General features: G+C 57.7%; 2 protein-coding genes across 2 annotated transcripts; one reads left to right on the plus strand and one right to left on the minus strand.

Moving 5' to 3' along the window:
* The first annotated feature begins 436 nt into the window (after nt 1-436).
* POLD2 (DNA polymerase delta 2, accessory subunit) lies at nt 437-9,310 on the plus strand. Its single transcript, XM_004090962.3, has 11 exons — nt 437-490; nt 1,890-2,165; nt 5,933-6,054; nt 6,255-6,378; nt 6,750-6,864; nt 6,982-7,180; nt 7,487-7,567; nt 7,725-7,882; nt 8,104-8,231; nt 8,600-8,701; nt 9,052-9,310. The coding sequence occupies exons 1-11, from the start codon at nt 442-444 to the stop codon at nt 9,210-9,212; spliced, it is 1,515 nt and encodes a 504-aa protein (XP_004091010.3). The 5' UTR covers nt 437-441; the 3' UTR covers nt 9,213-9,310.
* Nucleotides 9,311-9,435: 125 nt separating this feature from the next.
* On the minus strand, nt 9,436-19,724 carry AEBP1 (AE binding protein 1). The gene is made up of 21 exons (XM_030795668.1): nt 19,089-19,724; nt 17,123-17,464; nt 16,500-16,571; nt 16,310-16,381; nt 16,079-16,201; nt 15,925-16,002; nt 15,029-15,106; nt 14,821-14,898; nt 14,682-14,735; nt 13,898-14,007; nt 13,676-13,815; nt 13,214-13,298; nt 12,966-13,110; nt 12,784-12,869; nt 12,386-12,509; nt 11,968-12,164; nt 11,697-11,876; nt 11,108-11,459; nt 10,887-11,026; nt 10,666-10,765; nt 9,436-10,409 (listed from the first exon to the last, which is right to left on the minus strand). The coding sequence occupies exons 1-21, from the start codon at nt 19,339-19,341 to the stop codon at nt 9,736-9,738; spliced, it is 3,483 nt and encodes a 1,160-aa protein (XP_030651528.1). The 5' UTR covers nt 19,342-19,724; the 3' UTR covers nt 9,436-9,735.
* Between the last annotated feature and the right edge of the window lie 7,699 nt (nt 19,725-27,423).

The following is a 27,423-nucleotide window of genomic DNA, read 5'->3' on the forward strand; positions in this document are numbered from 1 at the left end:
TTTCTGTTGGGATCCTCCTCGCGTGTCGCCATCGCTACAAGTGGGCAGCTCTGCGGGGAAAGCTGGGACGCTAGGGGCTTCACCAAGCAGGCCGGCGGGCGACCACTGGGAGGTCTGGAGGGGTGACGACCCAGACTGGGAGGTTTGGGCAGGGCCTGACGGGGTGACGCGGTCAGCCCACTGGAGGCCGACACCTCCCGTCAGCCCAACCCCTGCACGCTAGGCCGCCAACCGAAGACCCGCGGCGCCGGCCCGCGAGCCCCCGCCCCGCGTTGCCCAGGAAACCGAGGGTGTGGCTTCGCGTTCTCTGGGCGTCCAGGGACTGGGCGCACAGTGGTCGACGGGATGCGGCGCCTGGTGACGGACGGGGCGAGGAGGGCGGCGATTGGTGAGTTGAGGCGATGGGCGGGGAAGGCGCTCGGGGATTGGCGAGTTGCGGCGATGGGCGGGGCAGGCGCGCGGGGATTGGCGGGATGCGGCGCGCCGCGCGGTGAGTGGGGTCCAGGGAAACGGGGTCAGCTGGGGATGGCGGTTCCAGGCCGCGAGGCCGGGCTCCTGGGGCGGTGGGCTGGTATCTTGGCGGACGTCCCGCAGCTGCCGCGTGGATCCGAGCCGCGGCACCCGCCGTGACTGGGGCAGCCCCCAGGGCGCCCTCGGCCCCATCCCGAGTAGCGCGGCCTGGCTGCTGCCGCCATCAAGCACGTTCGAGCCAAAAGCTCCTAACGACTCACTCGTTAGACACGTGTGCGGAGCCTGTGTCCCAGGACAGTGCTGTCCCGTGGAGATAGATTGCAAGCCGCTAGGGAATTTTTTAACTTTCTAGTAGGTGTACGAAAAAAGTAAAACGAAACAAATCAATTGGAGTAAATCCATAAATATATCCAAACTATTATTTCAATTGTATGTGAAAAAATTATTGGGATATTCTTTGTACTATCCTTAGAAATCCGTTGTGTGTCCAACCCAAACATCACAGTTGGACTCACCACATCTCCTGTACTTCGTAGCCCTAGGTGGCTAGTGGCATAAGACACAAAAATATCAGCCCTCCTGGAGCTTATGGTCTAGTTGGAGCAGGCAGACAATACATTTAAAATATACAGTTTGTTAGAAGGTAAATGTTGTAAACAACAATAACAATTGAAGTATTGGGGAGAGTTGTAAATCAGATGGGCAGGTCTCAAGGTAACATTTGAGTAAAGATGTAAGAACTTGAAGGAGATGGGCAAGTGAGCCCTATAAGTATATGGGAGAGGGGCAAGCAAGAGTTCAGAGGCCCCCTGCTGTAGGGAGGGATCCAAGGTGGAAGAGTGGGAACCAGGAGGGGAGAGGACCAGTGGAGCAGATCTCATAGGCAGTTGTAAGGACTTGGGGCCTTATTCAATGAAATGAGGACACTTTGGAGAGTTTTGAGCAGAGCAGTGACTGATTTATGTTTTGGTTTTGGTTTAGTTCTTTTTATTATTATTTAATAATAGGCTTATTATTTCACAGAAGGCTTATTTAATACGGCAGACCTCTTGTCTGGAAATGAGGCAGGTGCCGGAGAGCTGGATGGAGGCAGATCGGGAATTCCATTTGGGGCATGCTGAACTTGATTGAGACCCTGGTAGTTGTCCAGATGGAACAGGACACCTGAGTCTAGGATTCGGGGAGAACTCCAGATGGGACAAACACTCCTAGCTTTCCTTTTCTCTTTTTGGATGACCCCTACAGGGTGAGACGTCAGTATCCAGACATGATAAATTTCCAAGTGGACACAATGTCTGGTGTCAACTACAGCTGTTCCCCTTCTTTTCCCAGTATCCTTTGGGTGCAGTGAGACACCAGAAGAGCTGCTGCTTTGGGGGATGGACAGGGGCAGCAGGAATGCCTTTGTGTTTTCACAGTGAACCTCCTTGGCCTGGGCGAAGCTGTGTGGACCAAGCAAGCCAGGAGTGTGGCCATGTTTTCTGAGCAGGCTGCCCAGAGGGCCCACACTCTACTGTCCCCACCATCAGCCAACAATGCCACCTTTGCCCGGGTGCCAGTGGCAACCTACACCAACTCCTCACAACCCTTCCGGCTAGGAGAGCGCAGCTTTAGCCGGCAGTATGCCCACATTTATGCCACCCGCCTCATCCAAATGAGACCCTTCCTGGAGAACCGGGCCCAGCAGCACTGGGGTAAGTGAGAGTTTGGGAAGGTTCTTCCCCCACAGCAGCCTAGAACTTAGAAATGTTCTGCAAGAGAATGGGAACATTTTATCTAATTGATCCCACTTCCTGTTACCTTGGGAAAATTAACCTCTTTTCCCTCAGTTTCTTCTTAAGATAGTAACAAGGATTAAATTAAGTAATTTGTGGGTTTGGAGTTAGTTTTAGTTCAGAGGCTGGTTGGAGATAAGGACTTAATTTGGGCGGTGATGGTGATTATTTCACTGGCAGAGGAAAATGGTTTTCCTATCTTCAGTGCAGATTATTCAGGTATTAGCCTGTGCTGTAGCCAGAGAGCCCCTCAGTGTGGCAAGCCTGGTGCCAGGCACCAGGAGCCAAGACTGGTGAGGATGCACTCTCTGGTCTCAAGGGGACCCCCTCTGTTCACTCATGTCTGTTTGCCTCTTCACCCGGCCCCCATATTTGCTGGCCATGAATTTTCCTGTCCCTTGGGCTCTCTGTCTTTCCTAATAAAGTGGCGTGGCCAACACAACCCTTGTTGTTTGCCCCCATTTCTTCCTTGGTGATCTCTCCTGCAGTTGGATTACTCTTGGTGGTAAAGCAGGGACCCCCATCTCCCCCTTTGAGTTTATTTGAGTTTTAGGTGCTGCTGCATTCCCCCATTCCTACCACTTACATAAGAGTGGCTTTCCAGGTAGTTTTCAAATCCATCTCCTATTATATTTTTAAACTGAGGATTTTGTAGGTGAGAACAGGTCTTACTCGTTTTTAATGTCCTTGGCACCAGGCAAAATGGATCTCAGCCCTAGTTGCACATTGGAATCCCCTGGGGAGCTTTGAGAAGCCCATCTCATCCCATGCCAAGCCAAGATCAATTCTCATTATAGGTAGGCAGGAGAACCCTGGGCCTAGAAATCTAGCTAGAACATCAAATTCATTAGGAATATGTATTAGTCCATTTTCACATTGCTATAAAAAACTACCTGAGATAGGGTAATTTATAAAGAAAAGAGGTTTAATTGACCCACAGTTCCGCATGGCTGGGGAGGCCTCAGGAAACTTAACAATCATGGCAGAAGGCGAAGGGAAAGCAAGGCACGTTTACATGATAGCAGGAGAGAGAGAGCAAGGGGAACTGCCAACCATTTTTAAACCATCAGATCGCATGATGGTTTGATCTCACTCACCATCACAAGAACAGCATGGGGGAAATCCACCCCCACGATCCAGTCACCTCCCACCAGGTCCCTCCGTCAACACCGTTTGGATTATAATTCCAGATGAGATGTGGGTGGGGACACAGAGCCAAATCATATCAGGATGTTTTCTGTTTTGTTTACCTGAGACAAAGTGCTGTTCACCTCTCCTCTCCCACATAATCAGGGGCTCCCTCCTGCGGCTCCGGTAGCTTTTCCTCACTTTCCTTTCAGCCCTCGGGACACCTTCCTTGGCTCCTTTTAGAGCTCAGTTACTACTTGGGTCCAACGTCAATACCACCTTCTAGATTCTTTCCGGCAGCACCTCCTTTGGTCGCACATTTCTCTTCCAGTTATTGGAGCTGTCAAAAAAGCTCCCCAGTGATGGACGACAGCGATTTCACTGTGCCCACAGACTGGTCAGGAAACCAAACAGCTGCCACGATGAATGTGTTGATAGCAGCGGGGCAGCAGTAGTACTCACTCACAGGCCTGGTGGTTGGTGCTGGCCCCCACCCTGAATACCTACATGTGGCTTCTCCGTGTGGCCTGCGCGTCCTCACTGAGGTTCAGCCTGTCTCTCCAAATTGGTCTTTCCACTCACCTGTTCCCCAAACCTGCCCAGACCTTCCTGCTGTAGGCTTTTCCCTTCACTTGGCACACTCTTTCCCTTGTCTTCCCATGGCCCCATCTAAGCCCCACTGTCAGCTGAAGTGTTATATGCTTTGAGGGGCTACCTGAAGCCACCTTGCAATGAGGACCTCCGTTTTCTACCTCAGCTCACCATTTGTTCACAGCACTTGTCACTGTGGCGAGTTACTTGTTTATGGCCTGTTGTCGTTCTCCTGCCTAGACCCAGTGGGCTGAGTGGGGGCAAGTGTTGGCCTTTATGTCCAGTTTTGATCTTGGTGCCAGCACATTGCCTGGTGGAAGCATGTCCTACTATCGGTTACAGGGATGTCATTCTGCCCAGTGCTCAGGGGCATACACTTGGATCCCAGTTGTGTGCCCTTGGACACGTTGCTTAACCTCTCTGTGCATCATTGGGGTGGTAATATCTACTCCTGGCGCGTTTTCAGGGTTGGCTGAGTTACGTGTACAGTGCTTAGGCCACCTGGGGGAGAGTAAGAGTGGGATAAGTGAGGATGTGGAGTCTGTTGCATTTCTGTCTGCTGCTGGCATCCTTCTTGTCTTGTTTTGAGTTGCTCGCTTCTGTCTGCTCCCTAGGGTGTAGATTTGAGGAATGTTCCTGGTTCTTCCCAGGCAGCAGGGGCTCAGGCTGTGCTGGAGTCAGCTAGGCTAAGGGGCTGGTCTGGCATCCGCGTTGCCCCGTCACCTCCTCGGTGTTTTCTCCAGGCCTGGATCTGTGCTGTGTGGGGACCTGTATTCCTCCCTCCTGCCCTCACTGACTCTCCATACCTTTCTTCTCAAGAGTGCTGAGCCCCTCCCATGTGTTCTTGTTCATCCCTAGGATCCCGGGAAGGGGCTGGGGAAGACGGTTCCCAGGTGCCCTGGGTAAACAAAGCCACCTGACTCCACAGGAATGGAATGGGTGGGAGGATCTGAGGTCTGCATTTTGAGTATCTCTGGTCTCAGAGAATGAAGCATTTGGTGGGGGTGGAGGGTGGGGTGGAAGAATCTAAAGTCTTAAAGAAAATGGCAGTTATTTGTGGGGCAGGGCTGTGTTGAGACTTGGCATGCTTCTTTTTAAGAGTCAGTGTTGTAATTTAGGTATAAGTGAAGCAGTACTTTGTATTAGTTTCCTGTAGATGCTGTAACAAAGCACCACAAACTGGTTGACTTAAAACAACAGACGTGGCTGGGCGCGGTGGCTCACGACTGTAGTCCCAGCACTTTGGGAGGCTGAGGCGGGCGGATCACAAGGTCAAGAGATTGAGACCATCCTGGCTAACACAGTGAAACCCTGTCTCTACTAAAAATACAAAAACAAAAAAAATTAGTTGGGCGTGGTGGCGGGCGCCTGTAGTCCCAACTACTCGGGAGGCTGAGGCAGGAGAATGGCATGAACCCAGGAGGCGGAGCTTGCAGTGAGCTGAGATCGCGCCACTGCACTCCAGCCTGGATGACAGAGTGAGACTCCACCTCAAAATAAAAACAAAAACAAAAACAGCAACAACAGAAAAACGCAGACATTTATTCTCTGGCAGTTCTGGAGGCCAGAAGTTGAAATCCAGATGTCAGCAGGATTGGCTCCTTCTGAAGGCCCGAGGCGAGGGTCCTTCCTGGCCTCCTCCCTGGCGTTCCTGGGCTTGTGGCCGCGTCACTCCACTCTGCCCGTCTTCACACTCCCTCTTGTTTGTGTGTCTGTCTGTCTGTTCTCATGAGGACACTTGGCATCCAGGGCCCAACCACACCCAGAGTCCCTGGTCTCCTGTGGCTGTGGCTGACTCACTTTTTACTGTCACCTTGAAGTCCAGGGGGTCCTTGCACTTGATGTTCTCTCCTGGCAAGGGCCAGGGCCCTGTGATTGGCCTCTCGTGGAGTGCTGGACAGGGCCTCCATGCCTCTGTCGGAGGTGGGGGCTACTTCATCTCTGAGTCTGTACCTCTCGTGTCCCAGGCAGTGGAGTGGGGGTGAAGAAGCTGTGTGAACTGCAGCCTGGGGAGAAGTGCTGTGTGGTGGGCACTCTGTTCAAGGCCATGCCGCTGCAGCCCTCCATCCTGCGGGAGATCAGCGAGGAGGTGAGGCAGGGTGCTACACAGCGGGGCCGCCAGACAGACCTGGCCTCCCACTAGAACACCTCCCTGGGGGCGGGGTTGTGGGGAAGCAGGTTCAGAGACAATGGACTCCAGAGGGGTGGGGGCTGCGGTGCCAGCTTACTAACACCAGAGCCTTGGTGGGCTCTGGCCCCAAGATTATACCTCCTGTCTCTGCATTCCAGCACAACCTGCTCCCCCAGCCTCCTCGGAGCAAATACATACACCCAGATGACGAGCTGGTCTTGGAAGATGAACTGCAGCGTATCAAACTAAAAGGCACCATTGACGTGTCAAAGCTGGTTACAGGTAGGGAGCTCAATGAGGGGATGAGGGTGATGCAGGTGAAGAGCCCAGCGGTGGTGTGTTAGGGGTGGTGTGAGTGGGGAGCCTGGGGGGAGTGGGGGGGTGTGGCCTGGGCACACGTGTGTTCTTGAGGAGGTAGGTGAGGCTACAGGCGGTCGGAGGCCGTCAGATTGGGTGAGACCTGGCTGGGAGATGGGTCTCCCCACCTCCATCCAAAGGCAGTGACTCCAGGAAGCAGGCATGCATCCTGGAGTCCTAGGTGAGTATTCACCAATGTGGTTGTGGAGGACTGGCTTGTTTTGCCTGTTGGGGTGACTGGAAGGAGTGGTAGCACCTGGGGCTCCCTGCTCAGGCCTGATGCCACTGCTCCCCAGGGACCGTCCTAGCTGTGTTTGGCTCCGTGAGAGACGACGGGAAGTTTCTGGTGGAGGACTATTGCTTTGCTGACCTTGCTCCCCAGAAGCCCGCACCCCCACTTGACACAGATAGGTGAGCAGCGGTTCTCGGGGACTGGAACCAGCTCATGGTCAGTGGAATCTTTGAGTTGCACCTAGGAGGGGCTGCCTCCCTTCTCGGCACCCTGGAGGACCCCACCTTCTCCCGCAGGTTCGTGCTGCTGGTGTCCGGCCTGGGCCTGGGTGGAGGTGGAGGCGAGAGCCTGCTGGGCACCCAGCTGCTGGTGGATGTGGTGACGGGGCAGCTTGGGGACGAAGGGGAGCAGTGCAGCGCCGCCCACGTCTCCCGGGTTATCCTTGCTGGCAACCTCCTCAGCCACAGCACCCAGAGCAGGGATTCTATCAATAAGGTATGGAGCCCACCTGGCTGCATTCAGCCCCAGCCCAAGAGCCTGCAAGCCTGTAAGACCCTCCTTCCCCATGGCGAGTTGGGTACCCTGCGGGGTCTTGCAGGTCGGTTGGAAGCGCCCTGCAGTGACTCTGGGGCCTCCTGCAATAGGGCTCCTCGTGCCCAGGCCCTCGCTGAGGGTGGTGGGAGGCTAGAAGGCAGTAAGGGTCTATGGGACAACAACTGCATCTTCCAGCTGTTGGGGCTCTGCCCTCTTCTGAGCCTGGGACTCACCTGGGCCTGATGGCCTCCTGGGCTTCTGTTCCAGGCCAAATACCTCACCAAGAAAACCCAGGCAGCTAGCGTGGAGGCTGTTAAGATGCTGGATGAGATCCTCCTGCAGCTGAGCGTGAGCGAGCTGGGGGCTGGAGGGGTGATGGGGATTGCAGTCTTCAAAGCTGCCACTGGGCAACAGAAGGCAGGCAGGAAGGCAGGGGGAGTGGCCGGAGTTGGGGTAGGGGGCTCCTTCGGGGCCCTGTGAGCTCTCCCTGCCCTGTGCCTTCCAGGCCTCAGTGCCCGTGGATGTGATGCCAGGCGAGTTTGATCCCACCAACTACACGCTCCCCCAGCAGCCCCTCCACCCCTGCATGTTCCCGCTGGCCACTGCCTACTCCACGCTCCAGCTGGTCACCAACCCCTACCAGGCCACCATTGATGGAGTCAGGTAGCTGGCACAGCCACACTTCAGTCTGACCCAGCCTTTTGCCTCAGGAGGCACAAAGAGGGGAGGGGAGGGAGGGCCCAGGAAGGTGGCAGGGCTGCAGAGGCCCACCTAGCATCTGTTCCTTCTCTCTGGGGCATCCCCACAAGAGCGCCAGATGAGCTCTGGGCTGACCGCTATGGGTGGCACCCAAAGCCAAGGGTCAGCTGAGCTTTGCCTTGCAGATTTTTGGGGACATCAGGACAGAATGTGAGTGACATTTTCCGATACAGCAGCATGGAGGATCACTTGGAGATCCTGGAGTGGACCCTGCGAGTCCGTCACATCAGCCCCACAGCCCCTGACACTCTAGGTAACAGGCTCAGCCATACGGGGTGGGAGCAGAGGGCCAGGAGGCCTGGCAGGACCCTGAAGTGCACAGGGTCCCCCTGTGGGTTTGCACTTGCCAGCATTGCTGAGAGCTGTCTGAGGAGAGGTTCAGAAGCTTGGCACCTGCTCTGGAAGCTACTCTGGAATCTTAATTCTAAGGCCAATGGCTGCCCACCCCGACGGGCAGCAACAGCAGGGCCGAGGTCTTGTGACAATGTCTGGAGGTGTTCCTGTTGTCACACTGGGGGTCTCCTACTGGCCTGCAGTGGGAGGAGGGGTTGCAGCCCCACATCTGTGCAGAGTGCTAGTGCTGAGGTGGAACCCTCCTCAGAGCTGCCCCTTCTTCTCCAGGTTGTTACCCCTTCTACAAAACTGACCCGTTCATCTTCCCAGAGTGCCCGCATGTCTACTTTTGTGGCAACACCCCCAGCTTTGGCTCCAAAATCATCCGAGGTAATTTTTGTCTTCTGGGGGCCCAGGCCTGATTTGCTGATTTGCTCTCACCTGGGGACAAAGTTCACAGAGAAGAAAACCTGCATTGTGGAGTCCCCCTGGCCCTTGTGGGATAGACAGCTGAGGTCTTCTGCACAGCTGCCATTTCACTGTGGGAGCCAAGCTGCCTCGCCAGCTGGGCATGGGCTGGAACGGCTCCCAGCCTGTGTGCTTCTCAAGGCTAATCTCTGGTCTCCTATTGTCACTGCCCCACTGTGTGCCAACGGGGACTCCTGTTTATTTCTGGCAGCTTCTCCTTGAGGCAGGACTTACTTGGAACCTACAGTGGGTCCTATGTGACTTCTTTGCAGGTCCTGAGGACCAGACAGTGCTGTTGGTGACTGTCCCTGACTTCAGTGCCACGCAGACCGCCTGCCTTGTGAACCTGCGCAACCTGGCCTGCCAGCCCATCAGCTTCTCGGGCTTCGGGGCAGAGGACGATGACCTGGGAGGCCTGGGGCTGGGCCCCTGACTCAAAAAAGTGGTTTTGACCAGAGAGGTCCAGATGGAGGCTGTTCGTTGCCTGCAGTGTGGGCATTGTAAATAAAGCCTGAGCACTTGTTGATGCGAGCCTTGAGCCCTGGGCACTCTGGGTATGGGACTCCTGCAGGGGTGCCCACAGTGACCATAGCCCATGCACCCACCAGCCAGTCTCTCTCCTCCTCCCCATCCCTGACACCTCAGAATGTGAGCAGTCCATGCCATGAGCTTGTTTTATTGGAGTGACCTTGGCTCCCTCCCTCTGCCCCTACTCCAACACTGCAGCAACCCCATCTCTTAAGAGACTGGCAGGTGGAGCAGGAGCCTCTACACAGCCTCTGGCTCTTAGGTCCGTCATGTTTGCACCCCCTGGAAGGGGCAGGACCAGCCCTTCCTTTCAGTGTCCATACCAGGGCCTTCCGTGTGCTGATGGGTGATGTGACTGTGGTCAGCAGGCTTGGGAAGTGCTGCAGCTGTAGCTTGAGCTGGGCTGGGGTCTTGGTAGGACGCTGATCTCAGAAGTCCCCAAAGTTCACTGTGTAGGTCTCGACTGTTGTGAAGGGGAATGCCTGGCCAGTGGCTATCTCCTCCTCTTCCTCCTCCTCCTCCTCCTCCTCTTCCTCAAACTCGGGTTCCAGCTGGGTCTCAAACTCAGGCTCCAACTGGGTCTCCAACTCGGGCTCCACCTTGGTCCCAAACTCGGGCTCCACCTCGGTCCCAAACTCTGTCACCACCTCTGTGTAGGTCTCAGTCTCCGACTCCTCCCAGCCAGCGGTGGTTGGGGGTACGAGGCCCCAGGGCTCTATGGTAGTGCTCAGGGTGGTGGCAGGGGCAGGGGGCAGCGTGGGAGGCACAGTGTGGGGGCCTAGGGTGGTGGTGGCGTTGAGGCGCCGCAGCCGCATCTGTGCCCGAAGCCGCAGGCGGTGTTGTAGGCGTCGCTGCTGCAGGCGTCGCTGCTGGGGGGTCATAGGGCGCGATGGGTCTATGTGTGGGATAGGCCGGTTCCCGTTCATGGCCATGATCTCCCGGATGCGCTTCCAGTTGGAGCGAGCCAGGATGAAGTTGCACTGAGTGGCCCCGATGTCATAGTCAACATTGCAGGTCTTGGCGCTCGGGGTGTAGCCCTCCGCGTGGGCTGTCACGCGGTACTCACCCGGGTTCAAGATTCGCCAGTAATCACCACCACTGGCTGCGGAGGGAGGACGATCCGGCTGCCCCAGAGCGCCCCTCCCAGGCCCCCACCCTCCCACTCAGTCCTGCCCCCAGGCCCCGCCCTCCCCTCTGAGTCCCGCCCCTAGGCTCCGCCCCCAGGCGCCACCCTCCCTCTCTGAGTTTCGCCCTCAGGCTCCCCAGACTCTGCCTGCTCGCTGAGTTCCCCAAGCCCCCACCCTCTCTGGCGGGGTCCTCCCTCGGAAAGATGGGGTAAAGGTGTGCACACTAGGTACCTGTCTTCACGCCGTGATTAATGCCACTCACAGAGATGGTGGCGTTGGCAATGGGGATGCCTTGCTCGTCCGTCACCACCCCCTTAATGCCGCGGTGCACCTAGGGAAGCAGGTGAGGGCTGCTGGTCCTCAGGAAGGTCCAATGTGGTCCGCTGCTCCCTCCCGCCCGTCCAGGAGCCTGTGCAGCCTCCTCTCCCCAGGCATTGCCCTAGCCACCCCACCTGCTCCATGAAGGTGAGCAGCGCCTCCTTGTTGTTCTCCCACTCGCGGGGCAGCTCACTCTCATGAGGGAATTTGTCACAGCCCAGGTAGAAGGATAGCTCCAGGCAGTTGGTATGCAGGTAACTGAAGTCATTGATAGCTGGCCGGGGACAGACACAGACCCACAGTCAGCCCCTCTCTGGAATACGCCCCGCCCACAGCCCCTCCCAGGCTGACTCACTCCCGGACCGGGGGTTCCACTTGGCCCCGTTGACGATGCCCATGCCGCCGGTGTAGTCCTGGGCTTGGCAGCCTCCGCGGTAGGGCTCGGTCAAGGTGAGGTGTGCGGAGGCGAAGGAGATGGCGAGCCACCGGAAGATGGCGTGGTCTGGAGTCTCCTGGGCCTCAGAGACCTCGTCCTCATCCTCCCCCCGGGCGGCTGCCATGGCTGCGGCCAGCAGCTGCTCCTGGGTAGGCGTGCGGGCCATATCGTAGGGGTAGGATACCAGCCGCTCGCCGCCGTTCAGATTTGCTCCCAGCACGAAGGGGTTCTTCTCCATCCAGGCAATGATGGCCCGGACCTCCGTGGATACCTGGAGTGGCCAGCACGTGTGAGGCCAGGGCTGCAGCCTCCGGCCACCATCCCCAACCTAGCCCGATCACCCTCCATGAGGCTTCACACCAGTACTCGCACGATCCCCTGTCCCCCAACCCCCAGAGTCTCAGCGTCTGGAGCTCAGGCACCCTCAGCCCCACCCCCAAGCCCAGAACACCAGGACCCCAGGGTCCAGCTGCTCCCTCCTGCCCTTTCAGCCAGGCTGTAGCCTCACCGTGGCATCTGGCGAAAGGTAGCGTTCAGGGATGGGCAAGTTATTGTTGGGGACCCGGTAGGGGACCCATTTCCTCTCCTCAGCTCCCCAGAGCACAGAGTTGAGATCCGGGAAATCTTCAAAGATGTCAAAGCCCTCCTCAGTCCACAGTCCCAGCGCCCAGTTCCCAAACTCTGAGCCCTGTGGGGAGCCAGCAGGGTAGGCATCGGCTACCCACACCCCCGCAACCCCCGGCTGCCTGGACCCTGGCCAGCCTCACCCTTCAACCCACCATCTGCGCTGCCACCTCGTAGCCATCAGGGTTCAGTGAGGGCACCAGGTGGATGCGTGTGTCCTGCACCAGGCTGCGCACACGTGGGTTCCCATCGCGGTACTCGCGGCACAGGTACTGCATGAGCAGCAGCAACAGCTCTCGGCCCAGCACCTCATTGCCATGGATCCCAGCAGTATAGCGGAACTCGGGCTCCCCTGCAAGGGCGGGAGCCTCAGTGAGCACTCAGTCTCCCGAGGCCCAGGGCAGCTGAGGAAGGACCCAAACCCACCTCATACCCGAGCGTCTGGGGGACAGCTGGGGCTCCTAGGGCCCTGTAAGACAAGCCAGAATCCCCAGAGGGGCTCCGGAACAGGCGGGAGGCAGTGAGCTCTGCACATCAGCAGCGCAGGCCAGCTGCTGACCCCCAGACCCTCACCCAGTTCATGCTCCCCAGGGTTGTCTGAGATCTCCATGGCATAGATCTTGAGGCCTCGCGAGCTCTTGCCCAGGCTGTAAGTGCGGGTGATGGTGGGGCACTCCTCATTCACCACCTTCATGAGCTGGGGCAGAGGGGGAGGACATGGAATCAATCATGCAATCCGTCCCCCGCTGACCATGCCCCCTCCACTTCCAGGGCCTGCTCTATGGCAAGGGACAGGCATGACCCCTTCAGGCAGCCCCCAGGTACTGGCCTCCTTCCTAAGGTGAGGGACAGCCAGCATCCCTGGAACCAGTAGGGGCATCCCTGGGCCCAGTGACAGAAGCACCAGGCACACATTCCCCTGTCAGTCATAGACAGGTCCCACCCCCAGCCCCAGGATAGATGCTCCCAACCTGGCGCATGTCCTTGTAGCTGTGGTGCCGGAAATCCAGGTCATCTGTGGCCACCACCTCGTTCTGTGCATAGTAGCTGTAGACAGCTGCAAGGGAGGCGGGGTTGTCTTTAGCTGGGTGCTGGCTGGCCCACCCTAGCACCTCACCTCTCCTCAGAGCCCCTGCCAGCCCTCCACACTCACGGGCCACAGGGCACCCCAGCACCTCCAGGCGCATGCACAGGCTGCCATTCCAGGTGAGTGGGTAGATGCGGATGAAACGAGCCACCACCGGCTCTGGGAGCTCACTCAGCACGGGTGTGTCCTTGTCCACGTTCCCATGAAAGGTCTGGAGAGAGGCAGGCCTCAGAGCAGTACTGCCAGCCCCTCTGAGAGCCCACCCCCCACCCAGACAATGGGAGCAGAGCCAAGAGCCTGGGCATGGTGCCCACCATTTCCTCATAGCCGTTGGTGTACATCACCCACGTCTGGCTGTCATTGCTGAAGCCCACGAAGAAGGTGGTCACAAAATCGTCACTGTGGAGTGGACAGTGGTCAGAGCAAGGGTCTTCCCCCTCCCAGGCCCTCAGGTGGCCTGAGCCTCCCTCTTCTGAGCCCCAAGAATTTAACAGCTAGCAGGGTGGTGGCGCACGGCCCAGATGTTGAGCCTGGGTCCTATGCCCGTCACATAGCCATGGGCAGGTGGTCTGTCCCTAAACTCGTGCTATCAGGACACAGGAGCTGACTGACCATGGCTGAGGAGTGGGGATGGGCAGGGTCAGTCCCTCTCTGATCTTTTTGGCCTTGTTTGGCTGCGCCAAAGAAGGGCCCACTGGAATCTCCTTAATGGGACACACAGCCATGCCTATGGAGCCACTCCCCCCTGCCAACTACTCATGAGCCTGGCCACGCACTGGATGCTGGAGTCTCGGCCCTGGGTGATGACGCCTGTGAACCGGGTAGTCCGCCTGGTGTCCACCTCTATCCACTGGGTCCTGGCATCGTCCTCGGCACACCACGCACCATCATAGTAGTCGTCCTCGGTGGCACCGGTCTGTCCAGGGGGCAGGGGAGGCTGAGCATGGGCGGAGGAGTCCCTTATCCCAGTTGGGAGATGGGCCCATCCCAATGCCCACCTGCATGTTGAGCCGGCCGCGCTGTGCCCCCAGGCCGTGGCGCAGCATGGAGGAGGCTCGGATCTGGTTGTCCTCGATACGGTGTGACTCCATCCCAATGGGGGGACACTCTGAGGACGCGTACCCCAGACTGGTGGCTCACTAGCTCCATCCTTCCCTCCACCAAACCCAGAACCAAGGAGCCCAGAGCCCACTCCCGGCACACTGGGGGCACCAGTCAGAGGGCAGCTCTGGTCGGCTGGTGGCTCCCTGGTGCCCTGCACCAGCCCACCTGGAATCGACTCAAAGCCAGGCCAGGAGCTGCTTCCAATCCCAGCCTGTGCTTCCCCTCCCTGGGCCTCAGCTGCCCCATCTGGAGAACGGGCTGACCATGCCCAGCTCTCAGGGAACACACGTGAAATCACAGGTAGAGCTCCCCCAGGGCGCAGCCACAGATGTCATCCAGATGGGGACCGTCTGCACAATGGCCCTGCAGGGATACCTGTGAAGGTACCTGAGGTCCTCACTCCCCACCAAGGCCCCAGGCCCTCCCCCTACCACGCCCAGCCGCTAGGGGCCCTGGGGAGCTGCCACCCTCCTGAAGCAGGCCAGCCTGGGGTCCAGGGCTGGGGCAGCCAAGCGAGGCTGTCCTGGGCTCCCGGGGCCCCTCCCTTCTGGGTCCCAAGAATCCGAGTAGGAAAGGGTTCTGCAGGCCTGGGTCCTGTTTGTGACCTTGGGCCAGTCACTTGTCCCAGCACCCCCATCCTGTGGCCCCCACCCTCACCCCCCTGTGCCCCCCACTTACTGACTTTCTCTGTAGGCGTCCACTCCTCCTCCACCTCCTCGCCCTTTCGGGGCTCTAGGCACAATGAAGGGAGGACATGGCACCAAGGGCCCGGGAGGCAATTGGGAGTCCAGATGCTGCCCCAGCGCCAGCCACACACCTTTGTGGTCCTTGCCCTTCTCCACTGCCCACTTGTCGGTCTCCTCCTTGGGGCTGCCATCCTCCTTTTTGGGTTTCTCTGGAAGGTGCAAGGTAGGAGGGGCCAGTCAGCCTGGCTCTGGGCTTTGGGGACCATGTGGGGTGGATCAGGCAGGCCCCAGGTGGCCTTCAGGGCAGGCCTGGTGCGGGAAGTCCTTGGTCCCACTCACTCAGCTCCTCCTTCTCTTCGTCCGTCTGGCGCTCAGCATCGGGCTTCTGGGGCGGAGGAGGCCCAAAGTAATAGTCCACTGCGGGGAGGGAGAGCCAGCTGAGGCTGCCCTGACCCTGCTGCGGGGCCTCAGCTCCTGGGTCCACAGGAGCTCAGCAGGACAGGACCGCGCCAGAAGGGAGGAGAACGGGAGATGGGGGACAGCTGAGCTGGGAGAGGGTCTTGCAGGAGTCAGGGGCAGCCCCAGCTCAGGGGGCAGCTGAGCAAGACCCTGCTGAAGTCACCAGCCCGGCCTCCCAGGAGCATCTGGCCTGGGGAAAGGAGGACTCAAGGCCCAGGACATGGGAAAGGCCTGGAGGGACAACTGGCACCTGTGCCTGGGGTTGCGGGCTGGGAGGTGAGATGGGGAGACATTGGAGGCACTGATGGGGACCTGGGGGCAGGGAAATGGCGATGTGCAGGCTGCCACCCAGGAGGAAAGGGAACCTGAGGGCTCCAGGGACGCAGGGGCATGAGCAACAGGGAGGCAAAAGGCCTCGGGCTCCCTGAAGAGAGTGGGGCGGTGGCCACGAGCCAGCGGAAAGCCAGTTAGAGCACAGGACTGGGAGGGCTGCAACCCACATGGGTGACAGGGTAGAGTGTGTGCCTAGGGACACCCCTGTGGGGGTCACAGCCAAGCAGGAACCAGGGAAGTGGCCAAGGAAAGACCAGCCTGAGGGCAGAGGAGACAGGGCAGTGGCTGGGGTGGGCACGCGGGGACAGCAGGGGCAGCGAGGTAACCACGGGCACAGGTGGGGTTGCAAGGTGGGTGAGTCGCCCCAGCTGGCTCCTGACCACACCCCAGCCCCGACGCCTACCTGCCTATGTCCCTTAGACTCTGGGGTGCTGGGTACTCACTGTCATCGTAGTTGGGGATCACATAGCCATCACCATAGTCAGGGGGCAGCGGGGGCAGCAGAGGCTTCACAGGCGGCTCTGGGGAGGCGGGGAGGTTAGGAGGGGGCCAGAGAGCCTGTGGCCACGGCACCCCCTCTCCTGCCCCTCATCCTACCAATCCTCTCCTCCGGGGCCGGGGCTGGGGCCTTCTCCTCAGGGGGCTCTGGCCAGACCCGCTCGGGCCTCCTCCTTCTGCTTGGGGGTGGCCTGGGTTGCTTCTGGCGCCGAATGTACTCAACTGAGGGGGAGGCTGGCTCAGAGTGGGGCCCAAGGCTGGGATGGGCCCATTGGCACATCCCCCAGGCCGGGGGTCCGACCCAGGTGGGGCTGGCAGGACCCTACTCACAGTCCTCATAGTCCTCCCTCTCGATCTGGTCATTGTAGTCCAGTGTGGGTAGCTCGGTCTCCTCCTCTGGCTCTGAGGGGAAAGCGCTGGTAGCTGCCTGACAACCCCACCCAGACCCACTCTGGGGAAGCCCTCAGTCCGACCAGCCAGGGTAGTTGGCCCCGAGGCCAAGCGGACAACGGCCACTCACCAGGCTGGTGCTCCCGTGCCTCCACATGGGTCTCCTCTCCTGGATTCTGCCAGTTATTTGGGAGGGGCGCCCCTGCAACACAGGAGTTCCAGAAGCAGGTGGGTGGGAGGCCTGCCCTGACCACCTTGGGAGCCTCAGGCCACCAGCCACCCATAGAGCCCACGCAGAGCCTGTGGACACCCTCCTGAGGCCAAGCTCACTCCAAGGAGGCCTGAGCTCCTCTGGCCTTCAGCATCCTGCTGGCATCTCATGGGGCCAGAGAGCTGGGCCCACCTTCTGGGGAACCTACTGTGCTGCCGGAGGCCCTACCACAAAGCTGTCCCCAGCAGGAGAAGGCAGGAGGGAACTCCATGGGCTCAGAGCCCAGGGACATCTGGGCAGGGGCCTGAGGGACAGAGGTCCCACCCAAAAGGCTGCCAAGCCCTCTCCCTACCCAAAAGAGACTACAGCACTGAGGGAGCCTACCAATCAAATTGTGAAATTCGTAGCAAAAGTGAGGTTCCCATCCAGTGGGGAGCTGAAGGTCTATGGGAACCAGGGCCCCAGAAACCTGCCTCCCACTCCCTGCCTCCACCCGAGCAGGCAGTCACAGCCCCATCACCCCAGAGGAGCTCGGCACAAACCTCCCTCCTGGGGTAGCTCCTCGGGGCCAGGGCTAGGAGGTGGGGGCAGTGGCCACTCCAGGGTTTCTGAGGGAGCCAGAATGGGGGGCCTCTTCCCTGACGGGGGCTTCTTGGTGGCCTTGGGTGGCTTCTCCTTGGGCTTCTTGGTGGCCTTAGGTGGCTTCTCCTTGGGCTTCTTGGTGGCCTTAGGTGGCTTCTCCTTGGGCTTCTTGGTGGCCTTGGGTGGCTTCTCCTTCCCCTTCTTGGGCGGCTTGGGGGACCCCTCCAACGACTCCTTGGGCACCTTGGGGCCTTTGTCTTTCTTGCCTTTCTTCCCTTTGTCTTTGGTCTTTTCCAGAGGCACTGACCAAGATGCAGACTCATGTCAAATGAACAGAGCCAGCTCTGTGCCCCATGAGGCCCCTCTCTAGATGCCCAGAACCTGGGCATAGGGACCCTTGTCAGTTCCCAGTGCGGATCAGCAAACGGAGAGGTTAAGTCACTTGCCCAAGTGGCAAACTGGGATCCAGACCCGGGTTTTCTGTCTGCAAGTCTGGGGCTGTGACCACCAATCTCAACCTCTCTAAAGACTGAGCATAGGGTGCCCAGTTCCCAGGGGGAGGCCCTCATCCCCCCACCTGCCAAAACCTCAATAGGGGCTCCTTACTATCCACTCCTCCACTATTCTGTTCTGGGCACAGAAGGGGCAGAGAGGTGACTGAGCCATCCAGGCCTGGAGGAGCATCTGGTCATCCCTGCCAACTGCCATACAAAGGAAGGGACATGGGCCCAGGACCTTCCCTGGGTCTCCTACGGGGCAAGAAAAGCTTCAAAGAAAAGGGACACTTGGTTGAGTACTGAAGCCCAAAGAAGAGGAAGTGGTCCCCTTTCAAGAAGTAAGGGGTTTGGAATTGATTGGAAGGATAGGGAGTCCGGGGGAGTTCAGGGATCACACAGAGGACAGAAAGGACAGGTAGGGAGCTTGTGGCTGCACACTCATTTCAGAGTCTGGGAGAGGGAGCGGGGGCTGGTTGTGAGGATTCCCCATGGGAATCCTCCCAGGACCATAAGCAGGAGCTGCAAGTGCTGTTGAGAACCTGATAAGAGGTGGGGAGCATGAGGGAAGTTTGGCAGAAACACAGGAAAGCTACCAAATGCAGACAGCCAGGGGACGCAGGGCTGCTAGAGCGGTGCCCCAGAGCCAGGAGAGCAAGCCTGGAAGGAGAGCCAGAGGCAGGAGGGGCACAGGGAGCCCAGGGTGTGGGAAGCAGCCAGGAAAGATCTAGAGCTGGGGTGGCAGGGGAGGGGCTGCTGACATCAGGAATGTTGGATGGTGCCTTGGAATCTCCTGGGAGACAGGGATCACAAGACCCTCTGCCACCTTCCAGAGGGCCACGATGAAAACAGCTAAGATTTACTGACAACTGATTATGCAAGAGGCCATGGGTTAAATGCTTCAGTGATGCATCACCTCATCTAATTCCCGTACTAATGCAGGACCACCCACTGCTCACCACTACCTGAAGCCCTGTGGGAAAAGGGGTCTTCAACAACCCTCTCGCCTACGTGAGCCCTCCTGGAGTAGGAGGGCAAAGGCACGAGGGAGGGACGACCTGAAGCTGTGCCACCAACAGGCAAAGTAGTCCCATTAGTACGGCAGGGGGTGACACAGCACAGTCCCATGTGGCTCAAGCCTAGTCCCTGTCGCGTACTGGAGGAATGGGGTTAAGCGACCTGTACAACCACAGCACCAACCCTAGAGCCACCGGTCCCCAAAAGCGGCCCTGCCGCCCGGGTGCTGGATGTGCCTCCAGGCCAGCGCTGACCTCGGCCTGGCACGGGGTCCCTCCAGGCATCTGGGCTCGCGTGAGCATTAGTAAGCCAGACATTCCCTAGCAGACTGGGGAGTAGCCAGACCCTGCTGAATCCCCCTGTTCCCACCTGAGATGCCAGCCCCCCACGCCCCCGCCCTGCCCCGGGCTCTTACCTTCTGCGGCCGTCCCTGGCCGCTTCCCTGGCTTGCCCCCCGCCTGGGTTTTTCGGATCCGCGGGGTGGGCTCGGGAGGCGGCGGGGCCTCCACGTCGTCCTCCCGGGGCTCAGGTTCTAGCTCTGACAGGAAGCCCTCGAGGAACTCCTCGATCTCGTCGTCGGTCAGCACCGTCTGCGGGCGCCCTCCGGGGCATAGGGCCAGCAACGCCAGGAGGCAGCTGAGCAGGGGCGCCCCGCGCACGGCCGCCATGGCCGCGGCACGCGCGGGGGGCTCCGGGGAGGGCGCGGGGGTCAGGGGCTCTGAGGGCTCTGGGAAAGGGCGGAGAGGGGATCGAGACGGGTGAGGGAATCCAGGAAGGGGCGGGAGAGAGGATGGGGTGAGCGAGGGAATCCGGGAAAGGGCGGGAGAGTGGATTAGGGTGGGCGAGGGGACCCGGGAAGGGGTGCTGGGGGGCTCCGAAGCCAGAGGAGCTCAGGGGTGGTCGGGGCGCTCCGAGGCCCTGGCGGCTAATAGGCGCTCCGGCCCCGCGTGGCGCACTCCCGCGCGGATAGCCGTCTCCAAAGCGCTGGCAGGGGCCGGGGCGGGGGCGCCGGGGCTTCCGGAGCCGGCTCCCCACCCCCGGGGAGGAGGAGGAGGAAGAGAAGGAGGAGCCGAGAGTAGACGGAGGGGCTGCGGGGGGGCGGGGGGGGGGCGGGGCAGGCGGGCGGGCGCTGGCGGCGAGCGTCCCAGGCCCGGAGACTTGCGCCTAGGACTGAGGGGCAGGGGGCGGGGCGACTGGGAAGACAGAGGGCCTGAGGGAAGGAAAGGTGGTTGGGAGGGCCTGGGGTGCGGGTCTGAGGGGGCCGACATCCCTCCTCCTTCTGCCCTAGGCACCGCCCTTAAGGCGGGACCCCGAGACCACCGGGGCGCTGAGCCCTCCTTGGGTGACCAGGAACCCTGGATGGAAAGCCGTCGTGTCAGGCCTCTGAGACCTCTCTCAATTCAGAGGGCCACAGAAAGGCCACCTCATCCTTCCCAGGCTCTGGAGCCTCTGCCCATGGGCCCTGCTGCACCCCAGCGTCAATTCATTCAGTCATCCCACCAACCTCTTCAGGTCTGTGTGGGGCCAGGCCCTGTGCTGGGCCCCAGGGAGGGACAGCACAGTGGGAACTCACTTTCCAGCCGGGAGGCAGGTGCAAAACTGCCCTCAGAGTGGCCAGCTGCCCCGCTGGGGGTAGGAGTCCCATGTAAGGGCATGCTATCCCTCCCCTCCGGGTCCCAACGTGGACAAATAGGCATTTATCACCTTCTTACCAGAACTCATTTTTTAAAAAGTGTCTACAATACCTCCAGCTGCTGCATGGACCCAGAGGGCCCAGAGGGCAGGTTGATTGAGTGTCAGCCGATCCCAGGATCCATCAGGGATGTGCACTTTGGTGCCTGGTGTTTGCCATAAGGCTTCTCCAGGGCAAATGTTGGCTGCCCCACAATGGCCATCAACAGGCAGAGTGGCCCTAATAGTATGGCAGGGCGTGACACAGCACAGTCCCCTGTGGCTCAAGCCTAGTCCCTGTCTCATACTGGAGGAATGGGGAGCTAAGGACGGAGCTCCGAGGACATTCCCCCTCAAAGGAATGAGGACGCAAGAGAAAGCTCACAGGTAGCCCATGGGCCAAGTGCAGAGGCAGACAGCCCTAAGCCACGATTGTCTGTGGGGGTTTGGCCCCAGTGAAGTAGTCAGGTAGGGAAGCCTAGGAGCCCCTGGGATGATTGACAGGGCAGAGGTTGGACCTGGGGTCAAAAGGAAAGAGGAAAAGTGGGTCAGGAAGCACCTGGGTCCCCAGAGCAGCCCTGAGTGAGTTGGAGCAGGCAGCAGCCAGGGAGGCCACAGTGGAGGCTGCTGGGCCCAGGATACATGTAGCCCCTGGGAGCAGGACCACAGGGAGGCCTTGCCTCCTCTCACACCTGGTCCTGCCAAGACCCTGCCTTTGCTTTCTCACTGCATCTCCTTGAAAAAGCGGTGGGACTGTGTCAGGTTCTGGCTCTACCTCCCAGGCACCACATCTCAGCAGGTAGCCTCAGTGCCGTCCACCTGTGTCCCTGTTCTCCTTGTCGTTCATACAGGATCATGCATGTGCTGTGCCTAGCACACATTCTTGGCACTCACACTGCTGCCTTTTAGCTCTCATCATTTGCCCTCAGAGATCAACCTGAGCTGTACCCACTGGGGCGCTCAGAGCAGACCCTGAGTCCCAACACCCAGGCTCCCTGTGCACCTGAGCCTGCCTCTGCCTGCCACATGCCCCCAGGCCAGTCCCGGTGGCAGCAGGGATCTGCAAGCTCTCACCTTTCCTCATCCTCTGCAAAGCTCTGAATCATCTTTCTCGAAACTTGTTCTGAGAATTTGCTCCGTTGCCCCCAGTTGAGCATGTCAAGCCCGGCGGCCCAAGGCTGGGTGAAGCAGCGTGGCACGTCACTTCCCTGAGAACAACTCACACATGGATTGGATTTGAGCCCAACATCCTCTGCCAGGGAAAATAGAAGCCATAAGAAAACAAAAAAGGAATAGAAGGAGGCTTTTCCTCAGTCACAGCGAGTCACCAACAAAAACATGTGCAAAAGGCCTCATGGAGAGCTGGGCTGCAAGGAGGGCCATGAGGTTGGGGGCCCTCTGACACCAAAGGTCTAGGCAGGTGGATGGAGGCAGCTGCCCTCCATGCCAGGCTGATGTGCCTCCCCTTGGGTGGTGGGGCTGGGACTCCCACTCTACTTGAAGACCTGCACCAAAAAGTCCTTTAGCCCTGTGCCCAGGCTCTGCCACGGGGCCGGCGAGGGGACTTCTCTCCTCTGCTGCCAGAGCGAAGCCAGTCAGGGGGATGGGAGGCTTGTAGCCAAGAGCACCTAGTGGCTTTCAGGGTCCCTTACCCCTGCCACTTAGCAGGGTCTGCACCTGCATCCAAGTGTTCTCCTGGGCTACAGTGGGGGGCTGGTAGACACTCTGGTGATCCACTTTCAGCTTCCCAGGTGGATGTGGCAGGGACTGCTTTGGCATTTCCCTACCCCAAGGGACAGCCACTGCGGCAGAACTGGGCTGGAGAGGGTGGGACCTGTGCTGGGGAGGGTGCCCCCTCTCCCTTGCTGCTGCTGGAATGGGAAGGAGAGTTGTTGAGAGAGCCAGAACTGTCCAAGGGTGGAAGCTGGCGAAACTGACCTGCAGGGAACAGGGAGACAGGGAGCATGGCCCAGTGGGTAGGTCCTATGTAGCTCTGAGGCCATCAACCCTGCCATGAGGGCTGAGACCCCAAGAGAGAAATTGAGGTTGGGTCAGGGGCCTGTTAGTGCCAGCTGAGGAGCGGGACAGGCCAGCTTCCTCCCACTGGGACCCAAGCTGTAGCTCCTGAGCCTCCAGAGCTGCCTGGTGCCTCAGCCTGGTCAGAGGTGGAAACTCACCTGCCAGCAGGGCCCAGTGTGCCTGAGTTCTGACTGTGGGGATCTGCAGGGCACAGAAGGATAGGAGGTCATCAGGGCCTGGGGACAGGCAGGAGTGGCAGGGTCTGGGAGGCCGGGAGCAGACCCTCCCAACCTGCCTCATGGCCTCCGTGGCCCCCAAGACCCCCATGGCAGCAGCTGAAACATGGGCTGCGCCTCAGAAGGAAGTGAAGCTGTGTGTACCGAGATGGCCCAGCAAACCCTGTGTATGTAAACTTCCGCCACAGCCCAGCTGTCCAGCACCAGCATGTGTATCTGGGGGAGGGGGCTAAATAGAAGGTCTGGGAGTCCTGGGCTCTGGCCAGCAGGCTACTGGGATCACAGATGCCAGCCCCTCCATATCTCCCCTGAAGTCCTGGATCTGCCTCCTGGGCCCAAAGGGGAAAGGACCAGGCTAGGCTCCTTCCTTTTTGTTCTTCCCTCTTGGGGGAGGCTCCTAGAAACTCCCCCTTCTCTGCTGCCCAAGTACCTGGATATTACCAGTGGGGTTAGCCTGTTTTGGTCCCCAAGATGGGATGGCTCCCAGAGCCATGGGACCTGAGGTCTCCCAGACAGTGTCTAGCCACCCTCACAACTGGCAGAACAATTTCCTTGGTTTTCAACAACTTGAAAAACATATGTGATTTTCCACAGTCCGGTGCTCCCCAGGCCTGGCTGCTGAGTGAGCAGAGTTCACGCTGAATTCCTTCCACTCACCACAGGGCAGACAGCAAGCCCAGCTGTGGGGAGACTCGGCTGGGGTGGGGGTCACCACAGCAAGGCGCGGGGGAGGGGGGGCAGGCTTCCAGCACTGATGAGTAATTCTGCAGCCCAAAGATCTGGGAAGAGGGCATGTGACAACTTAGTGCAACAATCCGCCCAGTGTTAGGTCAGAAGGAAGGAGAGGTCGTTCAAAATGGAGTCTGGTGGAAAAAATAATGTTTGGCCCCACCTCATACCTCCCTCAAAATTCACTCCAAATTAATGAGGTAGATGTTAGAAGAGGAACCAGGGAAGGACTACAAGAAAATATGGAGTCTTTGTTTACATTGTGAGGTTTTTTTTCGGTTTGTTTTGGTTTTTGTTTTTGATATGGAGTCTCACTCTGTCACCCAGGCTGGAGTGCAGTGGCGCGATCCCTGCCTACTGCAACCTCCACCTCTCAGGTTCGAGTGATTCTCCTGCCTCAGCCTCCCAAGTAGCTGGGATTACAGGCACACGCCACTACGCCGGGTTTTTTTTTTTTTTTTTTTTTTTTTTTTGTATTTTTAGTAGAGGTGGGGTTTCACCATGTTGACCAGGCTGATCTCAAACTCCTGACCTCAAGTGATCCACCCGCCTCAGCTTCCCAAAGTGCTGGGATTACAGGCATGAGCCACTGGGCCCGGCTTGTGTGCCCGGCCTGTATTTACATTCTTGATGGGGAAGTCTCTTAAGGAAGGACAGAGAACTTTGGTTGCATAAAAGTTTTTACCTTCTCTACATCAAAATATACTGAAAATGAAAATAAAGGGCAAACAAAATACTGGGAAAGAATGCAGTGCTTAGAGAGTGAACATTCCTGGCCTCCTGTAGTTTTAGGAAGCAGCTGTGGCCTCAGACCCATCTGCTGTGAACCTCCACTCCGTATTTATTGCACTTTCTCTCTGTGAGCCTCAGTTTCTCTCCGCTATAACAATAGATAATAATGATACTACCATGCCTTGCAAAAATGCTACAAGGGTTCACTGAGATAAATCTGGAGAGTCATGCCTGAAAAATAGTAAGTCTTTGATAAAAGGAAGCTGCTATTAATAAATAAAGCTTTAAAGCTTTTTCCTTTTTTTTTTTTTGAGATGGAATCTCACTCTGGCGCCTAGGCTGGAGTGCAGTGATGCAATCTCGGCTCACGGCAACCTCCGCCTCCTGTGTTCAAGCAATCCTCCTACTTCAGCATCCTCAGTAGCTGGGACTACAGGTGTGCACCACCATGCCCGGCTAGTATTTTACATTTTTAAAGCTATTAATAGGCCGGCCACGGTGGCTCATGCCTATAATCCCAGCGCTTCGGGAGGCTGAGACAGGTGGATCACCTGGGGTCAGGAGTTCAAGACCAGCCTGGCCAACATGGTGAAACCCCGCCTCTATGAAAAATACAAAAATTAGCCATGTGTGGTGGCACATGCCTGTAATCCCAGCTACTCGGGAGGCTGAGGCAGGAGAATCACTTGAACCTGGGAGGCAGAGGTTGCAGTGAGCCGAAATCATGCCATTGCACTCCAGCCTGGGCAACAAAGCAAGACTCTGTTTCAAAATGAATAAATAAATAATAAAGCTATTAATAATTTTACTTTGTTTCCACTTTTAAAAGTGAGCTAAGAGAAATAAATAGGTGATTCACAAAAGAAGATACATGGCCAGGCGCGGTGGCTCAAGCCTGTAATCCCAGCACTTTGGGAGGCCAAGGTGGGCGGATCACGAGGTCAGGAGATCGAGGCCATCCTGGCTAACACGGTGAAACCCCGTTTCTACTAAAAATACAAAAAATTAGCCGGGCATGTTGGCGGGTGCCTGTAGTCCCAGCTACTCGGGAGGCTGAGCCAGGAGAATGGCGTGAACCCGGGAGGCGGAGCTTGCAGTGAGCCGAGATCGCGCCACTGCACTCCAGCCTGGGTGACAGAGCAAGACTCCGTCTCAAAAAAAAAAAAAAAAAAAAACAAAAGAAGATACATAAGTGGCTAATAAATAGATACAAAAATGTTTGGCCTCATTAAAAGTTATAAAAATGTAAATAAAATATACTGAGTACAACTTTTTCTATATCCATTTCTCAAAGATTAAAAACCTTCCAGTGTAGGTGTTACTGGGAGATCACCCTCTGAAAGCAACTAGTGGCAAGGAGCTCCACACCATTCAGACATCCCATTCAAGGTCACATGGCTGCAAAGAAGAGAAGCCTATCAAAGCAGCTGAGCCCCAGTAAGGCATCCCGCCATGCACTCGTAGAAAAACCAATGGAACAATGACTAAAATAAGATAGAAATTTATTTCTTGCCAGGTGTAGTGGCCCATGTCTGTAATCCCAGCACTTTGGGAGGCCAAGATGGGAGAATTGCTTGAGCCCAGGAGTTTGAGACCAACCTGCGCAACATAGTGAGACCCTGTCACTACAAAAAAATTAAAAGTTAGCTTGGCATGGTGGCACACGCTTGTAGTCCTAGCTACTCAGAAGGCTAAGGCAGGAGGATCACCTGAGCCCAAGAGTTCAAGGCTGCAGTGAGTTATGATTGCAACACTTCACTCCATCCTAGACAACAGAGCAAGACCCTGTCTCTAAAAATAATAATATTTTAAAGGAAATGTATTTCTTGCTCATATAAACAAAATCCAAAGGTAAGCATCTGGCTTTCCATTTTGTTGCTCCCCTACACTCAATGTATGACTTCTATCTTGTGATACAAAATATTCACTTGAGATCCAGCCATCATTGCATCATCCCGGCCAGCAGAAAGGAGGAAAGGGAATAGTAGAACACAATCTATTCCTTTAAAAACACTTTCTAGGGCTGGGCATGGTTGCTCATGCCTGTAATCCCAGCACTTTGGGAGGCCCAGGGAGGCAGATCACTTGAGGTCAGGATTTTGAGACCAGCCTGGCCAACATGGTGAAACCCTGTCTCCACTAAAAATATAAAAATTAGCCAGGCATGGTGGTAGACACCTGTAATCCCAGCTACTGGGGAGGCTGAGTAAGGCAGGAGAATCGCTTGCTTTTATGTCTGGTAATAGTACTAAAGTATTAGGAAGGTGTAAAAAAAAATCAGCATCTGGTAAAGAGAGATGTAAAAGCTGGAAAGCAGGAAAATACAAGAATAAAAAACCAATCGTGGATCATGGCATCAGCAGTTTCGTGGCCAGTTTCTGTGTGAGGTATTCACGTTATTGCCTGTTTGTCTGTGGGCCCCATCAGAAGCCCAGCCAAGGAAAAGGAGAGGCGGGCAGCCAGCTGCTTGAGAGGAAGGGGTTCCCAGCAGGCACCCATCCCCAGCGCCCCAGCTCCTGCCATTAGAGGGAGTGCCAGAATGCTCCCAAGGCCACCGTGGACCCAGAGTTTATCGTGCTAAAAAAATGTGTACCTGTCCAGTGTCTATCTCTGACCTCATCTTTAACTGCCAAGCTTCTCGAAGGAGATGTTCACATTCAAAGTTTCCACTTTCTCAGTCCCAGGCAGCTGTTTCTGCACCTGGCACTCTGACTAGGGCCCCAGGGATCACCCAAGACCAACGGGCCTTGCCAGCCACTGCAGCTCCCTTTGTGACCTCCTCCCCCTGCCAAGGTTAGGGTTAGGGTTAGAATTAGGTTTAGGGTTGCTCACACTTCCAGGCTGGCTTCTCTTCTTCCTCCCCTGCTTCCCTGGTGGGGGGTCCCAGGGGTGGCACCTCTCTCTTCTCACTTTTCCTCCTCTCCCTGGGAGCTGGATGAACCCCTGCTGCAGAGATCCCCACCTGCCAATGATTCTGACATCTCCGCCTCTAGCCTGGACCATGTCTAGCTGCCCTGTCGCCAGGAGCATCCGCAGGCCTCCCACATGCCTGGGGGTTTCGTTTCTCTTCACACCTCCAGTTCACCACCCACAGGCCATCCCTGAGGGCCTGGAGGGCTCCCTGTGTTCCTCAAGGAGGAAATCCCACCCTCTGCGTGGCCCCTAAGACCCTGCACCCTCGCCACCTTCCCCTCCTCCCTCCAGCCCTGGGGTGAGCCTGGAACCCCAAGGATCTTACACCTCTCTTCTGGGCCTTACCAACGCTCGTTCCTTCTCACTCCATAACATGGCTGACCCTCGCCCACAGCAGGCCTGCCCCCCTGCCCCTTCTTTAAAATCACCCACTCATAGTCCTACAGGAAA

Source organism: Nomascus leucogenys, chromosome 17, assembly GCF_006542625.1.
Source record: "Nomascus leucogenys isolate Asia chromosome 17, Asia_NLE_v1, whole genome shotgun sequence".
NCBI classification, from domain to species: Eukaryota; Metazoa; Chordata; class Mammalia; order Primates; family Hylobatidae; genus Nomascus; species Nomascus leucogenys.

What these genes read in the sequence shown, in the direction of transcription:
- POLD2 (XM_004090962.3), top strand. Translation starts at nt 442, where the DNA reads ATGGGCGGGGCAGGCGCGCGGGGATTGGCGGGATGCGGCGCGCCGCGC. An exon ending in GGGATGCGGCGCGCCGCGCG is followed by an intron (nt 491 to 1,889) that starts GTGAGTGGGGTC and finishes GTGTTTTCACAG; the next exon opens with TGAACCTCCTTGGCCTGGGC. An exon ending in GCAGGGATTCTATCAATAAG is followed by an intron (nt 7,181 to 7,486) that starts GTATGGAGCCCA and finishes CTTCTGTTCCAG; the next exon opens with GCCAAATACCTCACCAAGAA.
- AEBP1 (XM_030795668.1), bottom strand. Translation starts at nt 19,341, where the DNA reads ATGGCGGCCGTGCGCGGGGCGCCCCTGCTCAGCTGCCTCCTGGCGTTG. An exon ending in GGAGCTACCCCAGGAGGGAG is followed by an intron (nt 16,572 to 17,122) that starts GTTTGTGCCGAG and finishes CCTGTGTTGCAG; the next exon opens with GGGCGCCCCTCCCAAATAAC. An exon ending in CCCTGGGGAGCATGAACTGG is followed by an intron (nt 12,165 to 12,385) that starts GTGAGGGTCTGG and finishes CCGCCCTTGCAG; the next exon opens with GGGAGCCCGAGTTCCGCTAT.